Source organism: Desmodus rotundus, chromosome 12, assembly GCF_022682495.2.
Source record: "Desmodus rotundus isolate HL8 chromosome 12, HLdesRot8A.1, whole genome shotgun sequence".
Taxonomy (NCBI): Eukaryota; Metazoa; Chordata; class Mammalia; order Chiroptera; family Phyllostomidae; genus Desmodus; species Desmodus rotundus.
The window spans coordinates 63,463,077-63,489,973 of record NC_071398.1 but is presented as its reverse complement, the minus strand read 5'-3'; the positions used below and the strand labels follow the sequence as shown (position 1 = coordinate 63,489,973).

The 26,897-nt window shown below is 41.6% G+C and overlaps 1 protein-coding gene across 1 annotated transcript in view; it reads left to right on the top strand.

The window, feature by feature from the left end:
• The first annotated feature begins 990 nt into the window (after positions 1–990).
• The window catches only part of PTPN22 (protein tyrosine phosphatase non-receptor type 22), a 47,772-nt gene continuing 21,865 nt past the window's right edge, over positions 991–26,897 (top strand). The window contains exons 1-11 of the mRNA XM_045203477.3: positions 991–1,224; positions 10,989–11,097; positions 11,378–11,454; positions 11,615–11,710; positions 12,141–12,179; positions 13,677–13,748; positions 13,863–13,922; positions 14,507–14,649; positions 15,158–15,224; positions 16,049–16,126; positions 18,845–18,931. Coding sequence (XP_045059412.2) covers positions 1,138–1,224; positions 10,989–11,097; positions 11,378–11,454; positions 11,615–11,710; positions 12,141–12,179; positions 13,677–13,748; positions 13,863–13,922; positions 14,507–14,649; positions 15,158–15,224; positions 16,049–16,126; positions 18,845–18,931 — 915 coding nt within the window. The 5' untranslated portion in view covers positions 991–1,137. The remainder of the gene's footprint in view (positions 1,225–10,988; positions 11,098–11,377; positions 11,455–11,614; positions 11,711–12,140; positions 12,180–13,676; positions 13,749–13,862; positions 13,923–14,506; positions 14,650–15,157; positions 15,225–16,048; positions 16,127–18,844; positions 18,932–26,897) is intronic.

The window sequence follows — 26,897 nt, the reverse complement described above, 5'->3', positions numbered from 1 at the left end:
GATGTGGAAGCTTTTTCCAGAACAGCCTGCCTGTCAGATGGGGTCAAAATGCCACACACAGGGTGGCTTCCTGAAACAATGGCCTTTTTTTAAGGCCTGAGCTGCAGAGCAGAAATGTCTTCTCTAGAAGTAGTTCTTCAGGCTTTCTGTCCTGAAAGTTAAGCTGTTGCCAGCAAGGTGGTTGCTTTGCTCTTTTCTGTTCCTTCATAGTTTCCTTCATTACATGCAGGGGATAGTATGCTAACTTCCTGATTGGGTTACCCCCTGGGGTTGAGGGGGGCGCCGAGGACCTCTGTGCTCCTGGATCCTCAATAGACCAATGCTCTCAGTCTACATATCCAGAACCCAAGTGAAGCTCAGAAAGTACTGGGCGCTCGTGGGAGTCCCGAAATCCACCACACTTCCCTGAATGAGGCCAGGACTTCCCCAGCCCGGGGACAGGCACTGGCTTTGTCAGGAGCAGCTGACTTTGCTTCATCCGAAAGAGAGTTTGAGGTCTACGCGGCAGACTTCAGAGTTCTGACTAAAAATGCCTTCTCTTGATGAACAGGAGTTTGCCATTGATCACCGCGACAAAAAACTTAAAAAAAACCTTCTTGACTCCAAACAGCCAAACAGTGTCTGTCTCCCTTCCTGGGCCTAACAGACCTTGGCGGGGTTCATCTGGGACGTGAGGAAACAGGTGTCAACAAGGCCTCTGTGCTCACGGGGGGGAAATGGGCAGAGGCAGAATCCCTGCAGGAGACCTGTCATTCTACCTTTTCTCTAGGAAGCAAAAAAATAAAAATAAAAAATAAAAAATAGAGGGGTTGGAGTGGAACAGCCTCAGAGCTAGCTGACCACACGTTATATTCTGGTTAGTGTCTTGTTTGTTAAAAACTTGAGTTGTAACCAGACTCCTTCCTTGAGGAGGAAGGCGCTAGGGCCCGGGAGGGAGAGGATGGCTTTGTTGTGTGACCACAAAGGCTGGTTACATACTAATTTCCTCTCAGGCTTGTGATGAAGTCAGTAAACCACAGCCTTCAACATGCTCGGCTCAGGCTGCAGCAGTGGCTTCTCGCCGGCGTCTCGGCCATGAGACACACGGGCCATGCCCTCCCATGACTTGCTGGCAGAGGGTCTCTGTCGCCCCGCAGCATGGACCAGAGGCGGATTCTGCAGAAGTTCCTGGATGAGGTCCAGAACAAGAAAACGATCAGAGAGGAGTTCGCCAGTGAATTTCTGGTGAGTCCGCTGCGTGGCCCCCTTGGGGGAGCTGCAGGGACTTTTACTGACTTGGGTGGTCCCACTTTCCGAGACCAAATTGCTCTTGAGATACAGCGAGTATCGGACCGCTCAGGGGAGGAGCGGAAGGAGGCCACCTAAGAGTTTGACTTCTCTGAGCTCTGTGTGCATTTTAGATATTCTCTCCAAGGGACTGGTTTTTAAAACTTTCTTTGCCAGCTCTTGGAGTTTGACTAGAACTCTGCAGCAGACATACCTAGTTCCAGGTGTATAAGTACTAATATTAATTGAACATCTGGCATTCCCTGGTGCCTGAGGTATAACTTATGCTTCCAGTAACTAACTTTAATTAATATGAAGAGGAGAGAGACCAAGGGTAACTTTTCACGGAACCTTTTTATGTAGCCTCCCCAGGGGATTTCACTTCGACGACCAAGAACCTGCTGCCGCAGTTCTTTATTTTTTTTAAATTTTTTTCTAAGATAAAAAAGAAGATTGAAACCTGTGTTTTTGCAACAACAGGGTTTCCTTGGCCTTTTCTTGGAGGAGTGGAAGGGCTAGGATGGGGAGTAGAGAAAATTGAGGTATGCAGTGAGAACCCCTAAACCAGGGAGATTAGGTGATGGAGAGGAACCCCACGTCTGCTGGGGGGCTGTGATTACCGATGCAATGGACTAGGGGGGGCCTCGGGCACCCTGCAGCCCAGCCCACCCCGCAACTTAGGGTGCCTGACAGTACCCCCGACGTATTTTGGAGTGCTCCCAGCCGGTGTGTCAGCGCTAGGAGAACTCCAAACCTTAGCTCTTCAGCTGTGAAGAAACAGGGAGCATGAAGGAACTGAAGTACAATCCTGAAATGAAATTGTGATTCTGTCACCAACCGAATGATCAACTATTTGACATGTTCCCTCCTCTCTCTTCTCTAACTTCTCAAATGGGGAGAATAATTCATGTCCTGCCTATTCTCACAGGATTGCTGTGATGAGTAAGTACCAAGAATAATTAAAGGTGGTCATTCATTCAGTAACATTTTTTGAACACCCAATCTGTTCCAAGTTCAGTGCGAAGATACAGTACTGAGCAAAGCCAAAACCTTTGCCCTCATGGAGTAATACTCTGGTAATAGATAACACGATGCTCTGTGAAGTCTCTAGTGATCAGATATTATGATTGAATTATTTCCTATTATAATAGAAACCTCTGTGTCGGCTCTACTTGGATGATAGTGTGGTGCCATGGAAAGTGTGCTCTAACGCCACTGGCCAGGCAGTCTGAGTCCCTCTGGGGAGAGTCCGTGGGGATGGCGGGAGGGGGAGAGTCCTGCTTAGACAGTTCCCTGCCCATGGAATGTGGTTCCTGAGCCAAATTCACCCAACGCAGAGAGGTAAAATGTGAGCCGAGGGGGCAGAGCCAGCCTCTGTTTTATTTTGGTTGTGTTTTAAAGACATAATGTAGACTAGCCCTGGCCGGGTGGCTCAGTCGGTTGCTTGTGGGTTTGTCTGATCCCTTGTCAGGGCAGAAAAATAGGTTGTGGGTTCCGTCCGGGTCAGTTTGGGAGGCAGCCGATCTACGTTTCTCACATTGGTGTTTCTCTCTCTCTCAAATCAGTAAACATATCCTCGGATGAGGACTAAAATAATAATGATGATGATGATATAGACTGTATCCCTACTGTTTCACCTTTTCTTTGCTCAGTCATTAAAACCTCTCATCGAATTGTACAGTCAGTTCCCCTCCGGTTTTCTCTGCCTGTGGCCTTGCTCCCCCTTCCAATAATTCTCTGTTCAACACCCAGGTGATCTCTTAGTAATTAAAACCCAGTCATTTTTTCCCTGCTTACAAACCTTTTATAGTCTGTCTTCTCAAGCTATGGAAAATTGTGAACTGTAATGCACATTTAGAGAAGTGCAGCAAAGGCGTGAGAGTGTGAATGCAAAGCCACCACCACCCAGCCGGAGGGCTAGAGCATTGCCAGGCCTCAGGAGGCTCCTGTCTATTCCTTCCCCATTGGGTCCCTCGCCCGCACCCCACCCTGCCCTGCCCTGAGAATAATCACTGTCCTGACTTTTACATTAATCACTTCCTTGCTTTTTTAGCTCCTGGTTGAGGACCTTATTTTTGGGTGATTAAGTGGAACCTCACTGTTCACTGACTCATGGCCTCCAGTGGAAAAACAAAGTCTTGCTCTCGGCCCCACCTAAAGGTTCAGCTGAGATAGAAGAGAGACTAGCTTTGGGGGGGGGTGAGGGGGGGGGTGAAGGAGGACAGTTTGCTTGCTTGGGCAAGATAAACACTACCATTGAGTTGCGGGAGAGGGAAGGGGATGTTCCACCTGGTCATGACCCAAATCCCACCTGAAGCCTTTAATGTATTCCCCCAGGATGTGATGTTGCTGAGATCTAAGGACTGATTCTGGGACACAGGCCACTGTTAGCGCTTCTCGGTCTATGGCTGAGCCTTCAGTCCCCACGTGCCCCTGGCCGGCTGTCGCTGTGTAGAGCACGAAGCTGTGCTGTGGCCGCCAACGCCACACCGTGCCACTTAGGTCCGCTCGTCTGGGCCAAGACTAAATTCAGTAACCCTTTCTGTGGTTGAAACTGCTGTTGACCGCTCCTACAAGGTTTTCATGCATTCATTCAAATATTTTATCGAGTGCTTACTGCGTGCAAAGCATTGTGCTGGGAGCTGGCACTGGCTCCGTGCTGCGGTGGAGCCTGTCTCCCCAGGCGCTGGAGGATGTCTTCGAGAGGCAGACGTTAAACAACTGGTTACGCTATTAAAGGTTTAATTATAACTGTGATAGTCTTGGTGGGGTGTCAAGGAAACATCACATTCATTATCTTGTTTACTATGCATTAAAAAAAAATCCTATGAGGTAGTTACAATCTCTGGCTTACAGACAAGGAAACTGAGGCTCGGAGAGTTTAACTACCTGGTCTAAGCTCATTTAGCCATTCAGCCATAGACGTGAAATTTAACCTGGACCTGTTATTTCAGAGCCTGTGAAATTAGTTCCTTGCTTCAGCCAGTAACACTGAGTCCCTCAAAGGGCCGAGCCTGAGGGTGAGGCCCTAGTTAGTACAGTTTCTAATAGCAGAAATGCAGTGTGCAACTACGGTATGGAAAATCTCTTCTTCTTTTTTTAAAAAAATGTTCATTGATTGAGTTTTAAAGTGAGCAAGAGAGGAGAGAGAGAGAGAGTGAGAGAGAGAGATCACTCTGTTGTCCCACTCATTGATGCATTCATTGTTTGAATCTTGTATGTGCCCCCGACCAGGAATCCAACCGGCCCGCTTGGTGTATTAAAGCGATGCCCTGACAAACTGAATTTTTCTTTTTTTAAAAAACCCTATGTTGCTTGTTGCTATTCTTTTTTAAAAAAATCCTCACCTGAGGAAATGTTTATTGATTTTAGAGAGAGAGGAAGGAAGAAAGAGAGAGAGAAAAACATCGATGTGAGAGAGAAACATTAATCGGTTGCCCCCCTTCCACACTCTGATGGAAGGTCGAACCTGCACCTTTCGATGCATGAGACAGTGCTCCAACCCACTGAGCAACCCAGCCAGGGCAAAGACTTATTGTTGCTATTCTTATAAAATAATGTTATTGCAAGTTAAAAGAAAATAAATTCACCATAGTACCAAGATCCCAGCAAATACAATTTTTTTGGAGGGGGGGTAGAAAAGTTCTAGTTCTTGTCTATTTATGTAGTGCCTTTTATATTATTGTAATTATAAGCATAGATACAATTTTTTACTCTTATTTTCACTTAACATTGCACCAAAACTATCAGGTTGATTAAAATCTATTAATGACTTCTGATGCAGTTTGGTATAATGAGAAAAAAATAATCATAATAATAGCTAATGCTTCTATACCTGTTATAGAAACTGTTCTAAATACTTATTTAGTGACTTATTTAATCCATTGAGGAAGGCACAGTTGACACAGAGAGGTTAATGACTTGCTTGGGGTCACACAGCTAATGCACAGCGGTGCAACTGAGTTCTGAGTTCAAGTCTTCTTGCTTCACCATCTGTACTTATAATAACTTTGGGGCCAGATAAATCTGGGTTTGAATTTAGGTTCTGCCTATTATCAGCTGTGTGACCTTAAGAAAAGTAATACAAAGTGGAAACAAATAATATTCACTTCGCAGAGCTGCTCTGAAGATAATAGAATAGCTACACAAAATTCCTGACATGTAGCAGGCACCCAAATAATCAGATTATTTCTCTGTTGTTGGACGTGTAGGTTATTTCTAATTTCCCATGATTATTAATAACCCTGCAATAAATATGTTTGTCCATGTGGTTTTTGGATTATATCCTAAGGCAAGAGTCTCCAAAGTGTTCACACAAAGGGTCACAGAATATTAGTATCAAATTGGTAAGTAGTGCCAAATATTTCCAAAAGAGTTTTTAATTTACAGTATCGTATCATCTTCTCTACCACCTTGCTGATCTTAAATTAATAACTATAAAGGATAATATAGACACCTGTTTTTTGACTGCTTACCTTCTAGGAGGCAGTCGAAGTGGGTTGCCGTATATAATCTTAACCACTACAACTCCAAGGGGAAGTGTTATCTTCCTTTTACCCGTAAAAATGGCAAGTCTAGGATTTGAAACTCTGGTTGGAAACCCTAAAGCTTTCTAACTTTTGAGCCCGTGCTCTTAGTTCTCTACCCTCCTCCACACCCGGTTGCTTCCAGTTTCTTCATTGGTCTTATCATTTTTAACTTTAAAAGAATGCAGAATCTAACATATACACAGAAATGTGCTTTCAACACACATATACAATTTAACAACTAGTAATAAAGGAGGTACCCATGTAAGCACCACACAGGTCAAGAAAAAGAACATTGCCCTCACCTCAGAAATCTGGGTGTCTTTCCAGATCATAACTCGCCAAACTCCCGCCAGACTCAAGGTAAACACCACCCTGAGATGGTTTTTGTTCTTTGTTGTCATGTAGCTTCAAGACCTGGATATGTCACTGAACAATAGACACTCATCTTCCCGGTTTTTGAACTTCATGTAAATGTCTTTGTAATGTCTTCCTTCTTTCACTCTACGTTATATTACAGAATCCATCCTTGCACACAGCTGGGTTATCTCAGGGCCAGTTGAATCTTGTCCCCCGTTCCCGCCAGCAGTCCTCTTGTTCACTGGATTCAGAGGCCCAAGCTCCTAATTCCATTTATTAGCATTTATTTCTCAGTCCTGTTGGAGTCGAGGGAGAGGTAATAACACTGACCTGCAGCCATAAGACACTGAGGAGCTACCTTGAGAGGCTCTGCAGACAGCCGAACTTTTCTTCCCTGTCCCAGCTAGCGCAGGAGGACCAAGTCTCATTGCTCCCCCTCGGAAATATGACTTACGCTATGCCTTCATTACAATAATGCAGTCTTCGGAGGCTAAGATATTGGGGTCTCGTGCTTTCTTTTTCTCTTCTGCAAGTGAACTTCACTCATTTATCAGTAATTAATTTCCTAGGCAATGAGGAGACCGTGCAAAAGACTCAGTCCTGATTTCTAGCATGTGATGGCCAGGCCCTCGCCTCCACTTTCATGTCTTGAAAGGAAAGGGGTAGCATAGTCCACAGATCAAATGAGCTTACTCTTGGCTCCTCCAGCACCCGCAGAATCTGGTCTCTCATCAGGCCCAGGAGGGATGCTGGCTTCTTTTATTTTTCTTTCCATTTTTACTTTATTTTTATTTTATATATTTTTTCAGTTATAGTAAATATCCAGTATTTTATTAGTTTCAGGTGTATAGCACAGTGGTTGGACATTTATATATATACCTTATGAAGTGTTTGCCCCAGTGAGTCTCTCTGGTACCCGCCTGGCACCACACACAGTTATTACAATATCACTGACTGTATCCTCTGTCCTGCTCTGGACTCTTTACTGTCTCAGCAGCTCTTCCCCTGAGGTCTCTCGCTGGTGCCGCTGGCAGGGAACTCGCATCTCCTACTCTGAGATTTGCAGAGAAATACCTTCCCCACCTTGGCCTATCTTTTCTTCTGCAGCCCCAACACACCTCCGCGGCCCTGCTTTCTCTTTTATGCCCTTTTGCTTCCTACCCTCAGAGTTTCTCCTTTCTTGGTATGGTTTATCACTTCTGTTCTAATTCTGCTCTGTTTTGTTCTCGATTGGGGTGCTGGGGCCTGGGGGGTCGACGGGGAGAAAAGGGGAACAACAAAAAAGGAGGATTTCACAGTGGTCTGACCTCAAAGTAAGCTATGGGGGGTAGAGGGTGGAAAGAATCTTTCCCACTTTCCAAGTTAACAATTCTGTCGGAATTTCCTACGTGCTGTTTTCTGTGAGTGTCCCCTTTGTCATCCAGCCGGATGGCTCCAGGAAGATGAATGCAGTAGGGAAGAAAAAGCCACCCTGTCCCATTGTTGAAGGTGGCGGTCAAGGCAGGTAAACAAGCACAGCCCCCCCCCCACACACACACACTCACATGTACGCACACAACCTTTATCTGTGTTCTAGGTGACTCAGAGACGATGGGGCACGCGGTACCTAGCTAACAGTCTGAAGCCCTCTATTTTCCATACTTAATTCAAATTAGGCTAAGCGGAACACATTAAGTTCTCCTTTCTGAAGCAGGTTTCTCTGTCTGAATCTCTTGGGCAGGAGAGGAGAGAAGATCAAAGATTCTTTCTGAGTCTTGTTTCTTAAGAAACAACTTAAAATTAATATCCCAAAAAGGCAGCTTCAGGGTGGTGAAACTTTGGTCCATGTGGGGAGAATCTTAAGCACCTGGCTAAGGAGTGTAGACTTTTCCCTGGTAGCAAGGGGGATTCACTGAATTGTTTGGAGCATGAGCAAGATAAAAAGGCAATATTTTAGTAAGTTTATCTTGGTACAACCATGCCTAACAGATTTCAGTGGGGAAAGACAGAAAAGTGGGAGGAAGAGTTAAGAAACAACTGTTAACGGGCCACCGTGAGGGGAAAGGGCCTGAATTATGGTGTGTGCAGTGAGCATAGGGAGGAAGGCGGATGCAAGATACTGCGTGGAAAGAATCAGTTGAACTTGCTGACTGAATCAGACGTAGGAATTGTGGGAAGAGGGGAACCAGAAGTGACTCCCAGTTTCTGGAGTGTGGCTACCTGGGATAAAGACAGTGCCATTGGCACTAGCAAAGGGAACAACTATGATAAGATACCCAAGCGGGAATGTCTAGGACACAAGTGGGAATTCAGGATTGAAACTTAGTGATCTAATCTCCATATAGAAATTTGAGACATCCAGTAGGGGTTGGAGGCGTAAGTCAATTTTGATCAGTTAAGTAAAAAATTTAAAACCATTGCTATGCCTTCTGTAAGAGTGTATGATATTCCTGTGCAAACGTATACAGTGAGAGAAGAGCGGAGAGTTGAGGACCTTACTTGGGAACTTCGGATAATTCACAATTAGAAGATGGAAATGGACAGAGAGCCAGTGAGACTGAGAAATGGGAAAGGGAAGTCAGGGAAGAAAGAGGAGAAGCAAGATAGAGTAGACTAATAAGGGCCGCTAGAGGAGGAAATTTCAAGAAGGAAGTTAAGAGAATGAAAACTGAATAAACGCTGAGGGGTCTGACCCATAGGAAGTGGTTTATGATCTTCATTGGACCAATTCCCTACTAAATAGTGGGTAAATAATACCCATTATTTTCTGTAGTTAAATTTGACAAATATGTATTTGCTATCACAGATGTCTTACCCTTATCTTTCTCAAGTCGAATAAGGGTTCCCAAAGGTCAGATTTATTAAATGTGCCTGGTGCTGGCCCTGCCCTCCCCTCCCCTCCTCCACCTTCCTCCCCTACACCCCAGCATGGTCCAGGACTTCCAGGCTCTTGACTTGCATGGGAAAGAATTCAAGAACGAGTCCCCATGAAAGCAAAAACAAGGTTTATTCAAGTAAAGAAAAAGAGGGTAGGACACGGGTTCCTGGAGACACGATCAGGGGTTGAGCCGTCCACTGCCCCCCTCCCCAGTTGCGAGTCTCACAGGGCCCTGCTGTGAAGGAAGAAACTACACTTCTGAGCGGACGCAGGTGCACTTGAGACTCAGTTTCGCGCCGGTCATTCAGTTCTTGGGATTTTGTGTGTTTCCAAGGGTGGGTTGTTTTGAACTCTGTGGTGCCAGATTCTGGCTCTACCTTTTGGTTGTGGTTTTCTTTCTAATATGGTCTGTTCCGGAAGTGTCATGGCGCTGGTTCCCCTTGGCCCCACTTCTACTCGTGGTGTCAGTTTTCATTATAATGATGGTATAACGAGCTTTGGGGTTGTTCTCTGGTCAGTTTTTCTTCCACCTTGGCTTGACCTGGTTTTAGCCGGTCCTTGTTGTTGAGACTTCTGTGACCACCATAGGAGTTTCCTGCCATAAACTGTTTTCCTTTGATCACGCATGGAGGTGGGGGGGGCTCGCAGAGGAATTCCTCATTCCCCTTGTGGGGAGCTTTCCCTAACTTCTTCCTATCCTGCCTGTTTCTTGGAATGATAAGGGCGTTAAACAAAATTTGGTACAAGATTGATTTATAAGAAGGAGCTAAAGAAGAACCATCATTTCTTCTGACCTGAAATTTGGTCTGAAGTATAATGTTGGCAAATGGGAATAAATTTAAGGAGTTACTTCACAATCTTAAGGAATCTTGTTCAACCGTATTATGCTAACCCCTGACTGGTCCAGGTGGTATTCTACCAACACAGAATGATACTATTTAAAGATCGCTGGTTGAGGGGTGGGCTTGAAGTTTCGGTCATAAAATAGTGACTGCTTTGGGGACTGAATCTTTGAAATTTTGTTAGATCTAGAGAGATTTAATTCAGCGTAAGCTCCATGTCTACTTAAGATAGCCTATCGTAGCTGTAAAGAAAGTAAATTAAACTTTTATTATTTGACCCATTGGACAACACCTATAGTTTGTTTTCAGAAGAGGCCGATTTCTTAAATATTCACCAGTTTCAGCTCTACGTTTTAGCTATTTGTGGCTCAGTGGCAGTAAGTGTGATCATTTCACTCTTCCAAATGTCACTGAACTCTCTATCCTTATTCTCTGGGGCTCTGTCACAAATGGACTCAGCCTTAGAAGATGCTAAAGGGGCTGAAATAGAGTGTTGGGGTAGTGAAGAAGGAAAGAGTGGGGTAAGAGTAAAAAACATTAATACTTTTCCTCCCACCTTCTAAGTTCTTCTAGGCTAGGCTAATACCCAATTAACAGAGACAGATTAATGGGAGAAAATCAAAGTTTAATACATGTGCATGAGGAATTCACATAGGCATGATAATTCCATGAAAATTTCAAAAACAGGGAGGCAGCATTGGGTAGATGACATTTTTGGACAAAGGAGAAAGTAGGGGAACGGGGTATTGGGTTTCAGAAGTGAGAATGGGCAATGAACAGGTATTTGAGGAAGAGCGGAACACACGCGCACACGCACACACACAGGAAGTCCTTGCTAGGTGATTCAGAAGCAGTGGGATACAGGGGGGCCTGAGGCCCTCTTATTTACCATACTCGATTCAAATTAGCCTAAGGGGAGCCTCCTGAGGTCTCCTTCACGAAGCAGGTTTCTCCGTCTGAATCTCTTAGTCAGCGAAGGGGGAGGATCAAAGTTTCTTTCTGAGTCCTGTTTCCTTAATTAATACCGCCAAAAGGCAGCTTCAGGGTGGCGAAACTTTGGTCCCTTCAAAAGCTCTCTAGAGATAGCTTTTTGCCTCTTTTCTCTAGGAAGATTTAATTATTGGAATTTTATTACAGAAGCTGAAAAGACTCTCCACCAAATACAAGACAGACAGAACCTACCCCACGACTGTGGCGGAGAGGCCCAAGAACATCAAGAAAAACAGATACAAGGATATCTTGCCCTGTGAGTTTCATTTCTCCCTATAAACTCGTACCTCCTCCCAAGTTCAGTTATTCCTATCTCTTCTCACCCATCGCTTGCTGTTCTTAGTCCAGGAACACGGCTTTGACAAGTTAGTTTGTACTAGTTACGACTACAAAAGAACGTTCATTCATTCATTCATTCACTGATTCATTCATCCACTCACTCTTCAAACCGCTGTTCACAGTGCTAGTCCCTGACTTACAGGAAACCCTCGGACTAAGCCCCCGTAATTATCCTATGTTTTTCTTTTGTATCCTAGATGATCATAGCCGAGTAGAGCTGTCCTTACTAACCTCTGATGAGGATTCCAGTTACATCAATGCCAATTTCATTAAGGTACAGTCCACATTCCATATTCCCTGGGAACCTAAGAAATGGGGGAGGATAGTGGACTATGTTTCTCTAGCTACCTAAAAAAAAGGGAAGGAAATACTGGACAAGAACAAAGGGGTGTTGTTTGTAGTCACCCTATGTAATAATTTCTGTTCCCTGTTAGGGAGTTTATGGACCCCAGGCTTACATTGCCACCCAGGGGCCTTTGTCTACAACTGTCCTGGACTTCTGGAGGATGATTTGGGAATACAGTGTCCTGGTAAGAGCAGCATTACTTTCGTTACTGTTCTCTCATTTTTAGGGATAGAGGGGCTAAGGGCACCGGGATATGCGACTGAGGTTTCCCATGTGTTAAATTAGTGCTTCTTTTGGTTAGTCACCAGAATTTCGGTGTTCTGCTATGTCTTAGTCAAAATCATGATGTCACTCTTCAAGGAAATGAAAGTTCTCATCTTGACAGGCTCATTTGTTAATAAGAATTTACTGATTTGAATAGAGAAAAAGAGAAGTGGGGAGAGAAAGAAGGAAGAGTAGGAGCAACAGTTTGTAATTTATCAAGATTTCTTTTTTGGTTAAAAAACCCCCAGAAAAGAATAATTAACACTTTCTGACCCTGGGACCCTTGGACAGTATTATCTGCTCTTTCTAACTGGAGCAGTGGTTAAGTTTCTGTCCCTTTCGTCCCCCAGATCATTGTTATGGCATGCATGGAGTTCGAAATGGGGAAGGTGAGTGCACTCTAGCCTACCTAAAGGTAAGGGAAAGAAGGAAAACAAGGGGCAAAATTGGTAGCAGAACTTTTCTTATGTGCCACCAGGTAAAATTTGTGCTCATCTTGCCAGTTTTCAATTTGGGAATGCCAAATGACTCTCAAGACTTCTTTTGTTTGTTTGTTTTTTACTCCTACGAACCCCTTTTGTCCATTTTCCCAGTACACTCCTGTGTTTTCAGAGAAAAATAAGGTATGCTTTTTAAAGTAACCATTTATCTTTCCGTTATATTAATCAGACACCTTTAAGTGCCAGGAAGAGCTCCTAACCCTGTGCTATCCAACGTGGCATCCACTAGCCACATGTTGCTACTGAGCTCTTGGAATATGGCTGGTGTGACTGAAGAACTCAATTATTTTATTTTAAGAAATTTAATTTTAAAAACTGATATGGAATTCAGTTATTGGAAAACTTTAAGTATGTTTGGAACAACTCAGGTATCTGAATCTTTTTCAACTATACATTTTATGGACTCTAAATGGAAATAAAGTATTGCCAATGAAAATTTAGCATATTAATGTAGATATACTATGAAATTAAACACATACTGTATTTTGAAGACAGCTTAAAGTGTCAAATATCTAATGGCTGTTTTATATTGATTACATGTTGAAAATGTTTTTGATGTATTGGCCATGTAAGTTATATTATTAAAATTAATTTCCCTTTTTTCATTTCTGTTTAAAATGTTTTTTTATTTTTTTAAATTTACTTATTTATTTTTATTCAGTTACAATTGTCTGCATTTTCTCCCCATCCCTCCACCCCACCCCAGCCAGTCCCACCTCCTTCCTCCACCTCTACCCTCCCCCTTGATTTAAAATTTTTTTTAATTTATTGATTTTTAGAGAGAGAGGAGGGGACAACATCCATTTGTTGCCCCACCCATTCATGCACCCATTGGTTGATTCCTGCATGTGCCCCAACTAGGGGATGGAATCCACAAACCTCATGTGTTGGAACGATGCTCTAACCAACTGAGCTATGTGGTCAGGGTTGTTGTTTTTTTGAATGTGGCTATTAGAAAATTTAAAATTACATATATAGCTCACATTATATTTCTATTGAACAGCATTCTTCTAAGCTATCGTTGCCATTCTGAATTGGTACAATTCCAGTTAAAACCAAGGGAACTTAGCTTGTGCAACTTTTCGTAGACGTGACTTGTGTTGATCTTTTTGAAATACAAGAAATTTGTATTTCTCGTATTTCCTGTTTCCACTTTTTCAGACTTCTAGGAAGTCTGTCATCTATATAGTCTTTCATGTTTGTTTTCCCATCCTTGGAGATTCCAGACCATGAAGTTGGGGTTGAAGGCCAAGGGAGTTAGAAGTTCCTCACCTAAGGTGAAGGACGCAGAGCTGAATTGGCTTCTGAATGAGGGAGTGGGTTTTGTTACTTGGAAGAGACTAGAATATATGGAGGGAAATCACTGTCTTCTGCTTTGTGCAACAGAAAAAGTGTGAGCGCTACTGGGCTGAGCCGGGAGAGTCGCAGCTGCAGCTTGGCCCGTTCTCCGTCTCCTGTGTAAGTGTGATGCCCGTTTCCACACGGCTGAGCCAACGCTTGGGATCTACTTTACAGAGAGTTGTTTTTGAATCTTAGTCCTTGAAATAACTAATATTTTAATTTACTTCCTAGGAAGCTGAAAATAGAAAATCTCATTATATAATCAGGACTCTAAAAGTCAAGTTCAACAGCGTAAGTATAGAATGGGGCGGCAAATTCAAAAGCCTGCAGAGATCAGGCAGGTCGACATATATGTATATGACTTGGGCTGGGCCTAAGACAACGGGGAGTGATGGGGGGGCCTGTGTTGTTCTTGAATCATCTTCATATTCAGAAGAGATCTTTGGTGGCATCTGGGCTCCCCAATCTATTTCACACCATGACCACGTATAAAACAGTTTTTGTAGGGTGAAGAGAGGCTGCAAGCCAACTGGAGAGCTCAGGCTGCCCAGTCTCTCTGAGACGAAGGGATTTAATATATCAGCATATCTATGCCCCGTGTGAAGTTTCTCAGTTGGGAAGCTCCAGGTTGGACTATCTTCGTATCTACCTCCTCTGCTGAGTGGGGCAGATAGGGACAGGCCAATAATAAGTGACCTGAAATCACCTAGTTGTTCTTTGTAGACATACGGTCACCAGAGGTCTATAGGGAAGAAAGCAGCATAAATTGCAAAGAGGAAAAAGTTGATACTTAGCAAGTCAGAGGAGTCTTGTGGTAGAATGAGGTGGAGCCCTAACCTTGAACTCTCCTTTTATGCCGGCTACTTTTTGTATAGGAAACTCGGACTATCTACCAGCTTCACTACAGGAACTGGCCGGATCACGACGTGCCTTCATCTATAGACCCCATTCTTGAGCTCATCTGGGACGTGCGTTGCTACCAAGAGGATGACAGCCTGCCCATCTGCGTTCACTGCAGGTATGATGTTCTTGCGTGAGCCTGCTACCCAGAACGGCCCCCTTGTCGCAGTCTGGCCGGGACTCTTGCTTCTACGGAAGGAGGACTGACTTAGATGGAGGTTAAGGTGGTGTGAACATATAGGGTATGGGCTCTTAATCCTCGCCTCATTTTTTCCAGTTGATCAGAAAGGAAAGAAGCTTAGAAATGTGATAGAGAGAGAAAGCTCATGGTAGAAGCAAACTATAATAAATTCAAGCCAAGCATTACATTAATATTTTTTCTGATAAGTTGCCTGTGACCAGGACAGCTCTAGAGACTCTTGCTGGGAGCCGTTGCCCAGGATCTGTCCTGAAATTCAGAGTGACAAGTGGCAATCTGCAATCACGTTTGGGAGATGGTAGTGTTTAGAGAGTTTCATTGTCTTAGGTTTCTTCTTCCTCAGATCTGCTGGTGAAATTTTCCAGCGACTGTTAAATGACCCACTGTCTGCAGTTACAAATGCTCTTGTTGTGATGTTTTATTTCAGTGCCGGCTGTGGAAGGACCGGTGTCATCTGTGCTATCGATTATACATGGATGTTGCTAAAAGACGGGGTGAGTTTCTCTCGGCAGGCACTTCCCATTTGTTCACCCTGCTCCTTTCAGGCTTAGGAAGTGTTTGGGTCTTCAAAACACCCACCTCCGCAATTCATCTGTCTTTTCGAGAAGGTTGACTCGTAGACCTGCTTTGTCAGATGATTCAGTGAGTTGAGTGGCTCAGTTGGTGGTTCTCAACGTGAGGTCCCCAGTTAAGCAGCATTAGCATCAGCACCCGAGAACTTGTTAGAAATGCAAAATGTTAGGCCCAGCCTGGGATGGACTGAAGCAGAGACTCTGGAGCTGGGGGCCCAGCCAGCTCTCCAGCTGCTCTGACACATGGTATAGATGGAGGGGCCCACTGCCCTAAGTGATGTGGTCACCCTTCCTTTATCCAAACTGCTTTAATAGATGCACTCAATTTACCACCATCAAGCTTTGTGTTCCAATCTATACTTGGTTTTCTAGAAGTCTAATAAGAGGAGGGACGTTTAAGATAAGGGCTTGAGAACTGCCTGCCAAGCCCTTTTATTTCATGAAACTCATACTGGCTCATCTACTGAGTCTTCTTCATTTTAACTTCACTTTACCTTCAGACACTTGATCACCCATGTGAAATCAGGCTGAACAGCTGCTTCAGCCTTTTCTAGGGAAAACACCGGGCTGTAAATCATGATGCAAGTGACGAGAATCTTCATTAATTTAAAAACTATATCTATTTTCTGATATTATCCCATGTTAGGAGAGCAGATATGGAAGCCACAAGACTATGAGAAAATGGCAATGATTTATTAACAAATACAGAAACAAGGGAGTAAGATATTTTTCCTTTTATTTGATAGATAATTCCTGAGAACTTCAGTATTTTTAATTTGATCCAGGAAATGCGAACACAGAGGCCTTCGTTTGTTCAAACTCAGGTACAGACTGTGGTGAATGGATCCTAATATGTGTCGGAGTCTTGCCCCACCTCTCCGTTCAACAGCAGGGCCCCCCAAACCAGCCGACTGCTTAGCTGTAACAGCAGTTTCCTGTTAAGTGCCTTAGTCCATTCCCATTTCCTCCAACTCTGAATATCCCAACATTTTCCCCAGTATTCCTCGCCCTGGGTCAAATTCCTTTCATCCCTTGTATTTTACTGTCCAGAAAATATCAAGAAACCAATATAATATTTCTTCCAAAGGATGCTGAAAAAGTTCAACAAGTTGTTTGACTTCCTAGAAAGAAATAGTTGGGTCAGGTTAACTTGAAACTCTGTAATACTAATTAATTTCTGAAACTGTAGAAAATCAAAGATATTTGCTACTTCAGGACGTGGTAACAGAATCCGGAGCATGCAGTCTATGCTCATTTTAGGAAAGAATGAAAAATGAAAGTAAAATCAACCATGATCCTATCCCTTAGGTAACCGCTGCTACTATTTTTCTGTAGTCTCTCCTGCTCCTTAATCTATGCACAGTTAAAAAAATAGAATTACAATCACACTATATATATGATGATATACGTATCACAATATCCTAACCCATCCCAGATTGCTCACACTCCTTCACTCCATTAGTAATGCTCTTCCCCGGTGTTCTCCTCTCCTGTCCAAGTTCAAGTTCTCCCTCCTAGGTGAAACAGTCCCAGCCCAAATCCATCGCTTTTACAATGTTAATTTCACCCAAATTTCCTCAGCAGTTATTTTACCCACATATCTAAATGGTCTCCATCTTTAGGCTACAGTTTCTCATTCATCCATCAAACATTCATTGATATTAGGTGTCAGACACTTTGGCATAATAAAGTTAGAGCTACTTTTTCCTGCTTAAATAGCAAGGCCGTCCCATGTTTAAGGCAAACAAACTGACACAGGTTTGGAGGCAGAACCATCGACAGCGGCAGTTTGGATATTTTCATCTAGAAGCTGTGAACCAAAGGGAAAAAGTGAAGAGCTATTATAAAATAAACCTTCTGTTTGGCCCACACAAGTTTTCCACTAATAGCTAGTGGAAAAATAATTTTTTTTCATGTGTCGACTGTAGGTGTTTTCTATATTCGACCTGGGAGGAGGAAAGTTTATGTGAAATGAAAGCCTTGGCTGGTTTGAGACTGTCAGACTTAAAAGACGGCTGACCACGTCCACGTATGCAACTAAGTTGTAGAATATTGAGTTGTAATATTGACTCAATTAATAGAACCATTCCCGTGACAGAAAAAAAGTCCATTTCAGGCCTATTTTTAAGAGTTGGGAGGTGGCTAACACAATTTTAAGTTAGCTTTCACATTCTGGCATTATCAACGACCAGCTGAGCAAACTTCTTACCGGTTGGAGCTGCTTTTTCTGACACTACTGTAACCAGGAAATAGCACAGGAACCAGATGAGTGCTTCCTGTACGATTTTTCTCTGTTCTTAAGAAGTTTAAAAAGTGTACCAATGGCCGTGCTGGTTGACGCAGACTCTGCATTGTTCTCCTGCTAAAGTTATATTTGGAAAAAGTTGGGCTTTACTTGTATAAGATTGTGTAAAGGGTCACGGAAAACCCTGAACAGGCCCTTTCAGATGGAAAGTAGATACATACGGTGTTTGTCTTTCTCTGAGTGGCTTATGTACCATATGATTCACTCATTTGTGGAATCTAATGAACAAACTGAACTAACAAGCAAAATAGAGACAGACTCACAGATAGAGAGCAGGCCGACAGCTAAGGGCGGGGGTTTAAGGGGTGGAGGGATTGAGCAAAAAGGAAAAAGGGCTCATGGGCATGGACAACAGTGTGGCAATTGCTGGGGGGAGGGAGCATAAGGGGGACACATGGTAATGGAAAAAATACAATAAAAATGAAAAATATATATAGAGAGAAAAAAGTAGATACAAAATCAAGTGCTTGAGCTGGTAGAGAGGAAAGAGCAGAGCAGTAAAAACCTATGAACATTGTGAGTATAGAAGACTCATTTCTCTACAGTGAAACCACTTTATAACCGTACATTTCCAAACTCTACTCAATGATGTCTTATTTGACGTCTTCACTGGGACAGAACTCCAGCAGTCTGGTCTAAGTGCACTATACTGAGGGTCAGAAGATTCAGGTTCTAACCCAAGTCCTGGAAGTACTTCCGAGTGACCTTGGACAAATAGTCTACAAACAGGAATAACAGCCTAGCTTGTTTATAGGTCCGTTATAAGGGTCAAGTTAAATATTACGTATTCAAGCCGTCTATCTACCCATCAGCCACAATGTATCCACCTTTTTCCAGAAAAGGTAGAGGTAGCTCACCAAAAAACAATGCATCCAATATGAAATCAAATTTGTAACATATGAGCAAGGAAAGCGGAATTAAAGGGATGGTGATGGAAGGACAGATCGGTGAGAAAGTGGGGTTAGAACATAAAAAACATGCTGCAAGTCCCTTCCTTGTATATTAGTTAGAAGTAGAACAAATAGTTAGTTGTTTCTAGCCACCTAAAAGTGCTTTGAAATCTGAAGTGGGCTATGCTAATATCAGGCACTGTCATTAAACTAATGTTAATGGCTTTTTCGGGTTTGTTATCCTGGGATTTGATTGGTTGATTGGTATCCCTATTTCTGCAACCTGGTTCAGTTGTTCACCAAGGCATGTGTTTATTTTCCTTGTTCTGGTTGGTGATGCTCTCCAGGAACAGTATGAGCTGGTCTACAAAGCTGTATTAGAACTGTTTAAGAGACAGATGGATGTCATCAGAGATAGACACTCTGGAACAGAGGTAAACTTTGAACTTGATGTTTTGTTAATTTTTAAAGAAATGTTTGATTTGGTGAGGGGATCTTAGATTAATTGAAGGACTTAGCTTGTTATTTATCGTCATAACTAACTTGGAGCGTCCCGTAGGCATGGGCTGCATTGCAGATCTCCTGTGGAGAAGGGCAAATAATTGAGGTACTTAGAAAATGCATCGTTGGGTAAACCTCTTGCGCACGACGTTGAGCTAAATTTCGAAGCGAGGTGAGAAAGAGCGAGCACACACTCTGTTCCCATGTGTTAGACAGCTGTGCGGTAACGTGGAAATGAGAGTGCCGGTGCCAGAGTGAAACTGTAGTTGGGTACCGATGTAGTTTTTCAGTTACTCCGGCCTCACTTTGTTTGTGTGTGTCTCATCAAATTTTGAGAATATTTTACGATATCCAAAGGATGTTTAGCTGAAAGCCTTAGGTATGAAAGAAATTATGATTTCACCAAATTCCAATGTAAAAATACTGAGTATTCTAGGGTATGCTATTTTGATCTTATTACAAAAATTGGTAAATCAAATACTGTGTAATCACAAAATTACTGACTTACTGGTACCTTCCTAGGTGTATATAACATATACATATTAATTTAATTTTTAACATCACATTTTGGATAGATAATCTGAAAATATTCACTGAAGACCTACTGTTTTCACAGCATTAAGAGGACAAAATGTAGCCCTGGCTAGGTAGCTCATTTGGTTAGATCATCATCCCGATACACCAAGGCTGTGGGTTCGATCCCTGGTCAGGGCACAGACAAGAAGCCACCAATGAATGCATGAATAAGTGGAATAATACATCAATGTTCCTCTCTCTTTCCCTCTCTCTCTTCCTCTCTCTCTCTAAAAATCAATAAATAAAAATTAAGAAATTAAGAATACAGAGTATATAAGAGATGACCCTGATCATAATTCTATCAGTTGATGATGAAGCATGGCAAGGGAAAGATAGCCAGAGAAACTGTTGAGGCGAGGGAATGACCTAAGCAATCCTATAGTTACTGTCAACTCCAAGGAGAAACGACACGGTGGAAGATGGTGGAAATACAAGCATAACTGCCAGAAAATGTTACTTACATCCTATTTGTGACTAGTACTCCCTGAACAAGGTTAAATAATAGAGGCGATAGGGCTGACCTAATTTTAGTGGGAAAGATTCTCATGTTTCACTACTAAGTGTGATGCTGACTTGATTAGAGCTATTTGTATTTTAATTGTTTAAAGAAAGTATTTGTTGATTTCTACTTTATTAAGAATTTTTTCAGGAAGAATGTTAAATTCCGTCAATTGCATATTTTTTGCATTTGTGGGATGGCCACAGGGATTTTTCTCCTTTCACCTGCTAATACGGTCACATCATTGGCTCTGTTAGTGTCAAACGATATTCATACTCTTAGAAAAAACCCTTCTTGAACAAAAAACATCCTTTTAATGTGTTGCTAGAGTAGTGCAGCTAGTATTTTATTTGGGTTTCGGGAGCTGGCGGTAGAACTGAGCCCGGTAGCAGTGCTGCGACTCTAGCCAGTTGGGTCCTTTGGGTCAGGTCCTCGGTCAGTAGACGGGAACACGGGAATATTGCTCATGCTCCCACTGAGGAAACTGGTTAAAGATAGAAAAGAGAACTTCTGTTTCTGGGAATATTGAGTAGGCATACTCTTTCCTATTCCTCCCACTGAGGGCAACCAAAACCCCCTGGACATTACATATAAAACAAATTTAAGAAGACAGACCAGCTAGGGACTTGGACCCAAGAAAAGACATAATGGTGAGTCCTTTAGGTTTTCCTTTGCCTCATATATTCCAGGCTCAACAGTGCAGACAAAAGAAGAGCTAACAAGAGCCTGCTCTCTCTAGCCTAAGGACCAGGAAAGGGGAGGCCCAGCAAGACATAAAACCTTTAGATAATAATCACTCTGCTTCAGTCAACACCGAATAAAAAAAATAGCCCTCAACCCCATGCTAGCAAAGGCTGAGTGGGGAGCCTAGATTCCCAGTGGCACGGGACCATGATAAAGTGCAGGGGTGGTGTCCTAAAGGTCAAGCAGAGAGCTAGGACTTCCATCCCCACCCATCTGCAAGGTGGTTTCCCTGCAATGCCAATGAAGACCACATGGAGAGTCTGAACTTCTCCTTGGCAGTAACATGGCGCCCCAATGCCTCCCCACTGAAGTTAGGGTCAGAAGAGGCCTGACGGATAGTCGGGACTTCCACCATCATCCGACAGGAAGAAGGCCCCCGCACCACAGTGTCAGGGGCGACACGGGAGCCTCTCCCATGGTGTGCCCCTTGAGTATCAACAGAGGTCAAGTGAGGAGACAGGTGGAGGACATAGAATCCACCTGGTAGTGACAAGGCAGCAGCACCCCCTTCTCCTGTCAGAACGGAGTCAAAAACAAACAAACAGCTAAGAGAGAAGGTTAAACTAAGATCCAGAGCATCGTATCTCAAACCAAATGAATGAAAGACAAGACTGAGATGACAGAGATGTTAGATTATCTGCCAAACTTATGAAGGCAGCTATGATAAAAATACTTCAATAAAAGCACTTACAAACATGCTTAAAACGAATTAAAAAAAACCCAGAAAGGCCCAGCAAAGAAATATAAAGACTCAACAAAGAAACAAGATATAAAAAAGAACTGAAAAATACAGCAATTGAAACAAAATAGCTTAGTAAATAGGCTCAACAGCAGAATACTGGGTACAGAAGAAAGAATTAATGAAGTAAAAGATAGAAAAATAGAAATTGCCCAATCTGAACAACAGAAATAAAATAAACTGAAAAATAAACAGAACCTTAGAGAACTAAGGGACTGCAGCAAAAAAAAAAAAAAAAAAAAAAAAAAAAAAAAAAAAAAGTAGCATTTGTGTCATTGAAGTCCAAGGAGCAGAGGAGAAAAAAGACTAAAGGCTAAAAAAGTATCGAAAGACTCATCATAATTAAACCTCTGAACCTAAAGACAAAGATTCTGGGAAGCAGCTGGAGAAAAATGACCTAAACTGTAGGAGGAAAACAGAATGACAATGGATTTGTCATCAGAAACCAGGGAGGCCAGAAAGAATGGCACAATATTTTTCAAATAGTGAAAGAAAAGAACTGTCAACTGGGAATTCCACACCCAGTGAAAATATCCTTCAGGAATGAAGGGGGAATCAAGACATTCTCAGATGAAGAAAAACTAAGAGAATTTGTCACCAGCAGACTTACCCTAAAAAAATAGCAAAGGAAGTTTCCTAAACAGAAAGGAAATTATGAAAGAAGGAAAAACATGGATAAACACAATGGGTTTTCCTTCTCTTAAGTTTTCTAAATTGTTTGATGATGGAAGCAAAAATTATAACATTGTCTAATGTGGTTTTAAATGTATTAGAGGAAATATTTAAGATAATTACACAAGCAGGGAAGAGTTAGGAATGTCCAGGGAGGTAAGGGTTCTGTACCTGAACTGGCAAAATGATAACACCTGGAGACTGATAAGTTGTGCGTATGTATGAGGGGGACCTGAAAAATCTGGAATTTATTCATAAAAAAATTGTGTATTTATTCTTACATGTTTAAATTTCAGGCACCTTCAAAGTATTATCCATTTGATGCAACACACCTATCGAGACATTTTTTCCACTGCTCAAAGCAGTTTTTGAACTTGTCGATTTTGATGCTTTTTAGTGCTTCTGCCATTTTTTTGTTTCACTTCTACATCCACAAAACATTTCCCTTTGAGGACTTTTTTCGTCAAGGGAAACAAAAAAAACTTGCTCAGGGTGAGGTTGGGTAAATGGGGAGGGTGGAGCACGAGGGTCATGAGATTTTTTTGATCAAAAACTGCTGAAAACTCAGCACAGTATGGGCAGGTGTGCTCCTAAATCACCCATGATGAAATGAGCAAATGCATTGAGTCGTCAAAAAAAATTCACTGAAGCTGAACACAGCCTCTCACAACAACGCCAGCTGGTATACTGATACAGATGGGTTCCTAGAACACTCATCTCCCTGGGGAAGCCTGAACTACAAGAGGTCTGCCCTCCAGAAAATAATTCCAGGGTTTTTTGGGTCCCCCATCATAATGTATTACCAAGAACTACAGCTACAAAAGCTATACAAAGACACACTTGAAAAAAACCATACATAAATCAAAATGAAATTCTAAAAAAGTACAGGAAGAAGAAATGAGAAATGTGAAATTGAGAGAACAAACGGAAAACAAAAAATAAAATGGCAGACTTAAGCCCTAAAATCAATGATTACACTAAATGTAAATGGTATAAAGACACCAATGGACAGAAAGTTGGCAAAGTGTATTGAAAACATGACCCAACTATATACTGTCTGTAACAAACATACTTCAAATATATAGGTTAGTTGAAAAAAAGATATATCATGTAAACATGAATAAAAGGAAAGCAGAAATAGCTGTACAGGGTGAGGCAAAGGTTTATAGTTGTATGTGAAACACATGGTGTATTCTTGTATTATTTTTATTAACTATTGTATTAATTTCCATACAAACAACTGTAAACCTACTTTTTCCCCACCCTGTATTAACATCAGATAAAGTAGAGCAAAGAAAATGATCACAGACAGGGGGGGACATTATATAATAATATAAGGGTTAATTCACCAGTAAGTCATAGCAATCCTAAGTGTGTATGGACCAACAGAGCTGCAAAAACTGATAGAAATGAAAGGAGGAATAGACAAATCCACGATTATAGCTGGAGTCCTCAATGTCCCTTTCTCAACAGTTGGTAGAAGAACTTGACAGAAAATCTGCAAGAATACGGCACTGAACAAGACCATCAACCGACAGGATCAAACTGATATTTACAGAACACTCCACCCAATAACACATGAATACACATACTTTTCAAATGCTGATGGAACGTGTAGCAGGATGAATCATATCATGGGCCATTAAACAATCTGAAACATTTATAAGAATTGAAATCATATGAAATGTATTTCCTGATTACAATGAAAACAAAATAGAAGCCAATGACAAAAAGATAACAGGAAAAGATCCAAATACTTGGAAACTAACCACACTCCTCTAAATCCATTGAGTCAAAGGAGAAGTATCAAGGGAAATTTTAAAAAATGCATTGAACTGACTAAAAATGAAAATATACATCACATTTGTGGGGCAGAACGACAGCAGTGCTGATGGGGAAGTTTATAGCACTCCAAGTGTATACATCGGAAAACAGGAAAGTCTCAAACCAATAATGTAAACTCCCACTTTGAGAATACAGAAAAAAAAAAAAGAGAGGAGAAAATGCCAGAGAAAATGGAAGCAAATAATAAAGAACAGGAATCAATGAAATTGTGAACAGAAAAACAATAGAGAAAAATCAGTGAACCAAAGAGCTGGTTCTTTGAAAAGAGCAATAAAATTTACAAACTCCTAGGAAGAGTAATCAAGAAAAAAGGGCAAAGGTAACAATGACCAATATCAGGAATGAAACGGGATATCTCTACAGTCTCTGCAGATAGAAACGGGTAATAAAGGAATATGACATGAACAGCTCAACACGTTTAATTTTACCACTTAGACAAAATGAGTTCCTTCCTCCAGAAACACAAACTACCACAACTCACTCAGTATGAAATAGGTGATTTGAATAGCCCCATAATGATTTGTAAGTTTAAAACTCCCACAGAAGAAATCTCCAGGTCCACATAGTCTCCCTTGAGAATCCCACCAAATGTTTAATGAAAAATTAACAGCAATTTTATACAAGCTGTACCAGAAAACAGAACAGGAGGAGACACTTCCTCATTCATACTTACCATTTTAACCATTTTTAAGTGTACAGTGTAGTGGCATTAAACACCTCTACAATGTGTATGACAATTACTGTTTATTTCTAGAAAATTTTCAGCATCTAAAACAGAATCTCTCCATTCCCCCTACCCCAACCCCTAGTAACTTCTTTTTGTCTTTATGCATTTGCCTATTTTAGGTACATTATATAAGGGGAATCATATGCTTATTCTTTTGTATCTGGCTTATTTAACGCAGCATGATTCCTTTGCCCGTTTTTGAATTGTTTCTTTTGTTTGTTTGCTTGTTGTTGTGGAGTTTTTAGAGTTTTCTTTATACTCTGAATTTTAATCCTTTATCAGATATGTGATTTGTAAACATTGTCTTCCATTCTGTAGACTGGCCTTTTATTCTGTTGATTGTGTACTTTGGTTCATGGAAGTTTTTAATTTTTATAAAATCCAATTTGTTTATTTTTCCTTTTGTTGCTAATGCCTTTGGTGTTACATCCAAGGAATTGTTTCTGAATCCAATGTCATGAAGCTTTCTATGTTTTCTTTCTCTTAAGAAAGGAGTTTTATAGTTTTAACTCTTATGTTTAGGTATTTGATTCATTTTGAGTTAATGTTTGTATATGGTGTGCAGTAAGGGTCCAACTTCATTCTTTTGCATGTGAATATCCAGCTCTTGCAGCACCACTTGTTGAAAATACTGTCTTTTCTCCATTGAATGGTCTTGGCACCCTCATCAAAAATCAAATGCCCACATATAGAAGTTCCTTGCCAGGCTATTTATTCCATTGGTCCTATGCCTGTACCACATTGTCTTATTACTGTAGCTTCGTAGTACACCGTGAAATGAGGCCGTGTGAGTCCTCCAACTCTATGCTTCTTTTTCCAGATTGTTCTGGCTCTGTCGGCAGTGTTTTATCATTTTAAACATACAAGTCTTTCTTGGTTAAATTTATTCCTAAGTACTTTTTTGTTGCTAATGTAAATACAATAGTTATTTTTAAATTTTCCTTTCAGATTGTTTTTGCTGATGTACAGAAATATAACTGGTTTTCGTGTGTTGATTTGTATTTGTCGACTTTGCTGCATTTGTTTATCATACTAACAAAAAAAAGCTCTAGCTTTTTTTGTATGTGGTATCTTTTGACATATAAGATCATGCCATCTGCAGATAACAACTTTACTTCCTCTTTTCCAATTTGGATGCTTTTTATTTTTTATTTTTTCCTGCCTAATTGCTCTGGCTAGAACTTCTAGTACTATGTTAATTAGAAGTGGCGGAAGTCAGCATCCTTGCCTTATTCTTGATCTTAGGGAAAAGCTTTCAGTCTTTCAACATTGCGTATGATGTTAGCTGTGGGTTTTTCCTGTGTGGCCTTTATCATATTGAGGAAGTTCCCTTATGTTCCTAGTTTGCTGAGTGTTTTGGGTTTTTTTTACTTCTCACTCAAGGATATGTTTATTGATTCTTAGAGAGAGAGGAAGGGAGGCAAGGAGGGAGAGAGATGGAGAGAGACAGACAGAGAGAGAGAGAAACATCTATGTGAGAGAGAAACATCGATTGGCTGCTTCCCGTACTTGCACCCTGACCAGGGATCGAACTCGCAACCTTTTGGTGTACAGCATGGCCAGGACTTACTGAATGTTTTTATTATGAATTTTGTTAAGTGCTTTTTTTCTGCACCAATTAATATGATTATGAGGTTTTCCTCCCCCTTCATTATATGAAGGTGGTGTATTACAATGATTTTTATTTGCTGACCCATTCTTGCATTCTGGGAATAAACCCCACTTTGTCATGGTATATAATGCTCTTAATGTGCTGCTGAGTTCAGTTTGCTAGTGTTTGGTTAAGGACTTTAGCATCAATATTCATAAAGGATAGTAGTCTCTAGTTTTCTTTTTTCTGTAGTGTCTTTGTCTGGCTTTGGTATCGGGGTAATGCTGGCCTCATAGATGGACTTAGGAAGTGATTCTGCCCTTTCAATTTTTTGGAAGAGTTTGTGGAGCATGGGTATTAACTCTTCCTTAAATAATTGGTAGAACTCACAAATGAAGCCATCTGGTGCTGGGCTTTTCTTCGTTGGGGGCCATTGATTACTAATTCAGTCTATTCACATTGTAGGTCTGTTCTGATTGTCTGTTTCTTTCTGAGTCAGTTTTGGT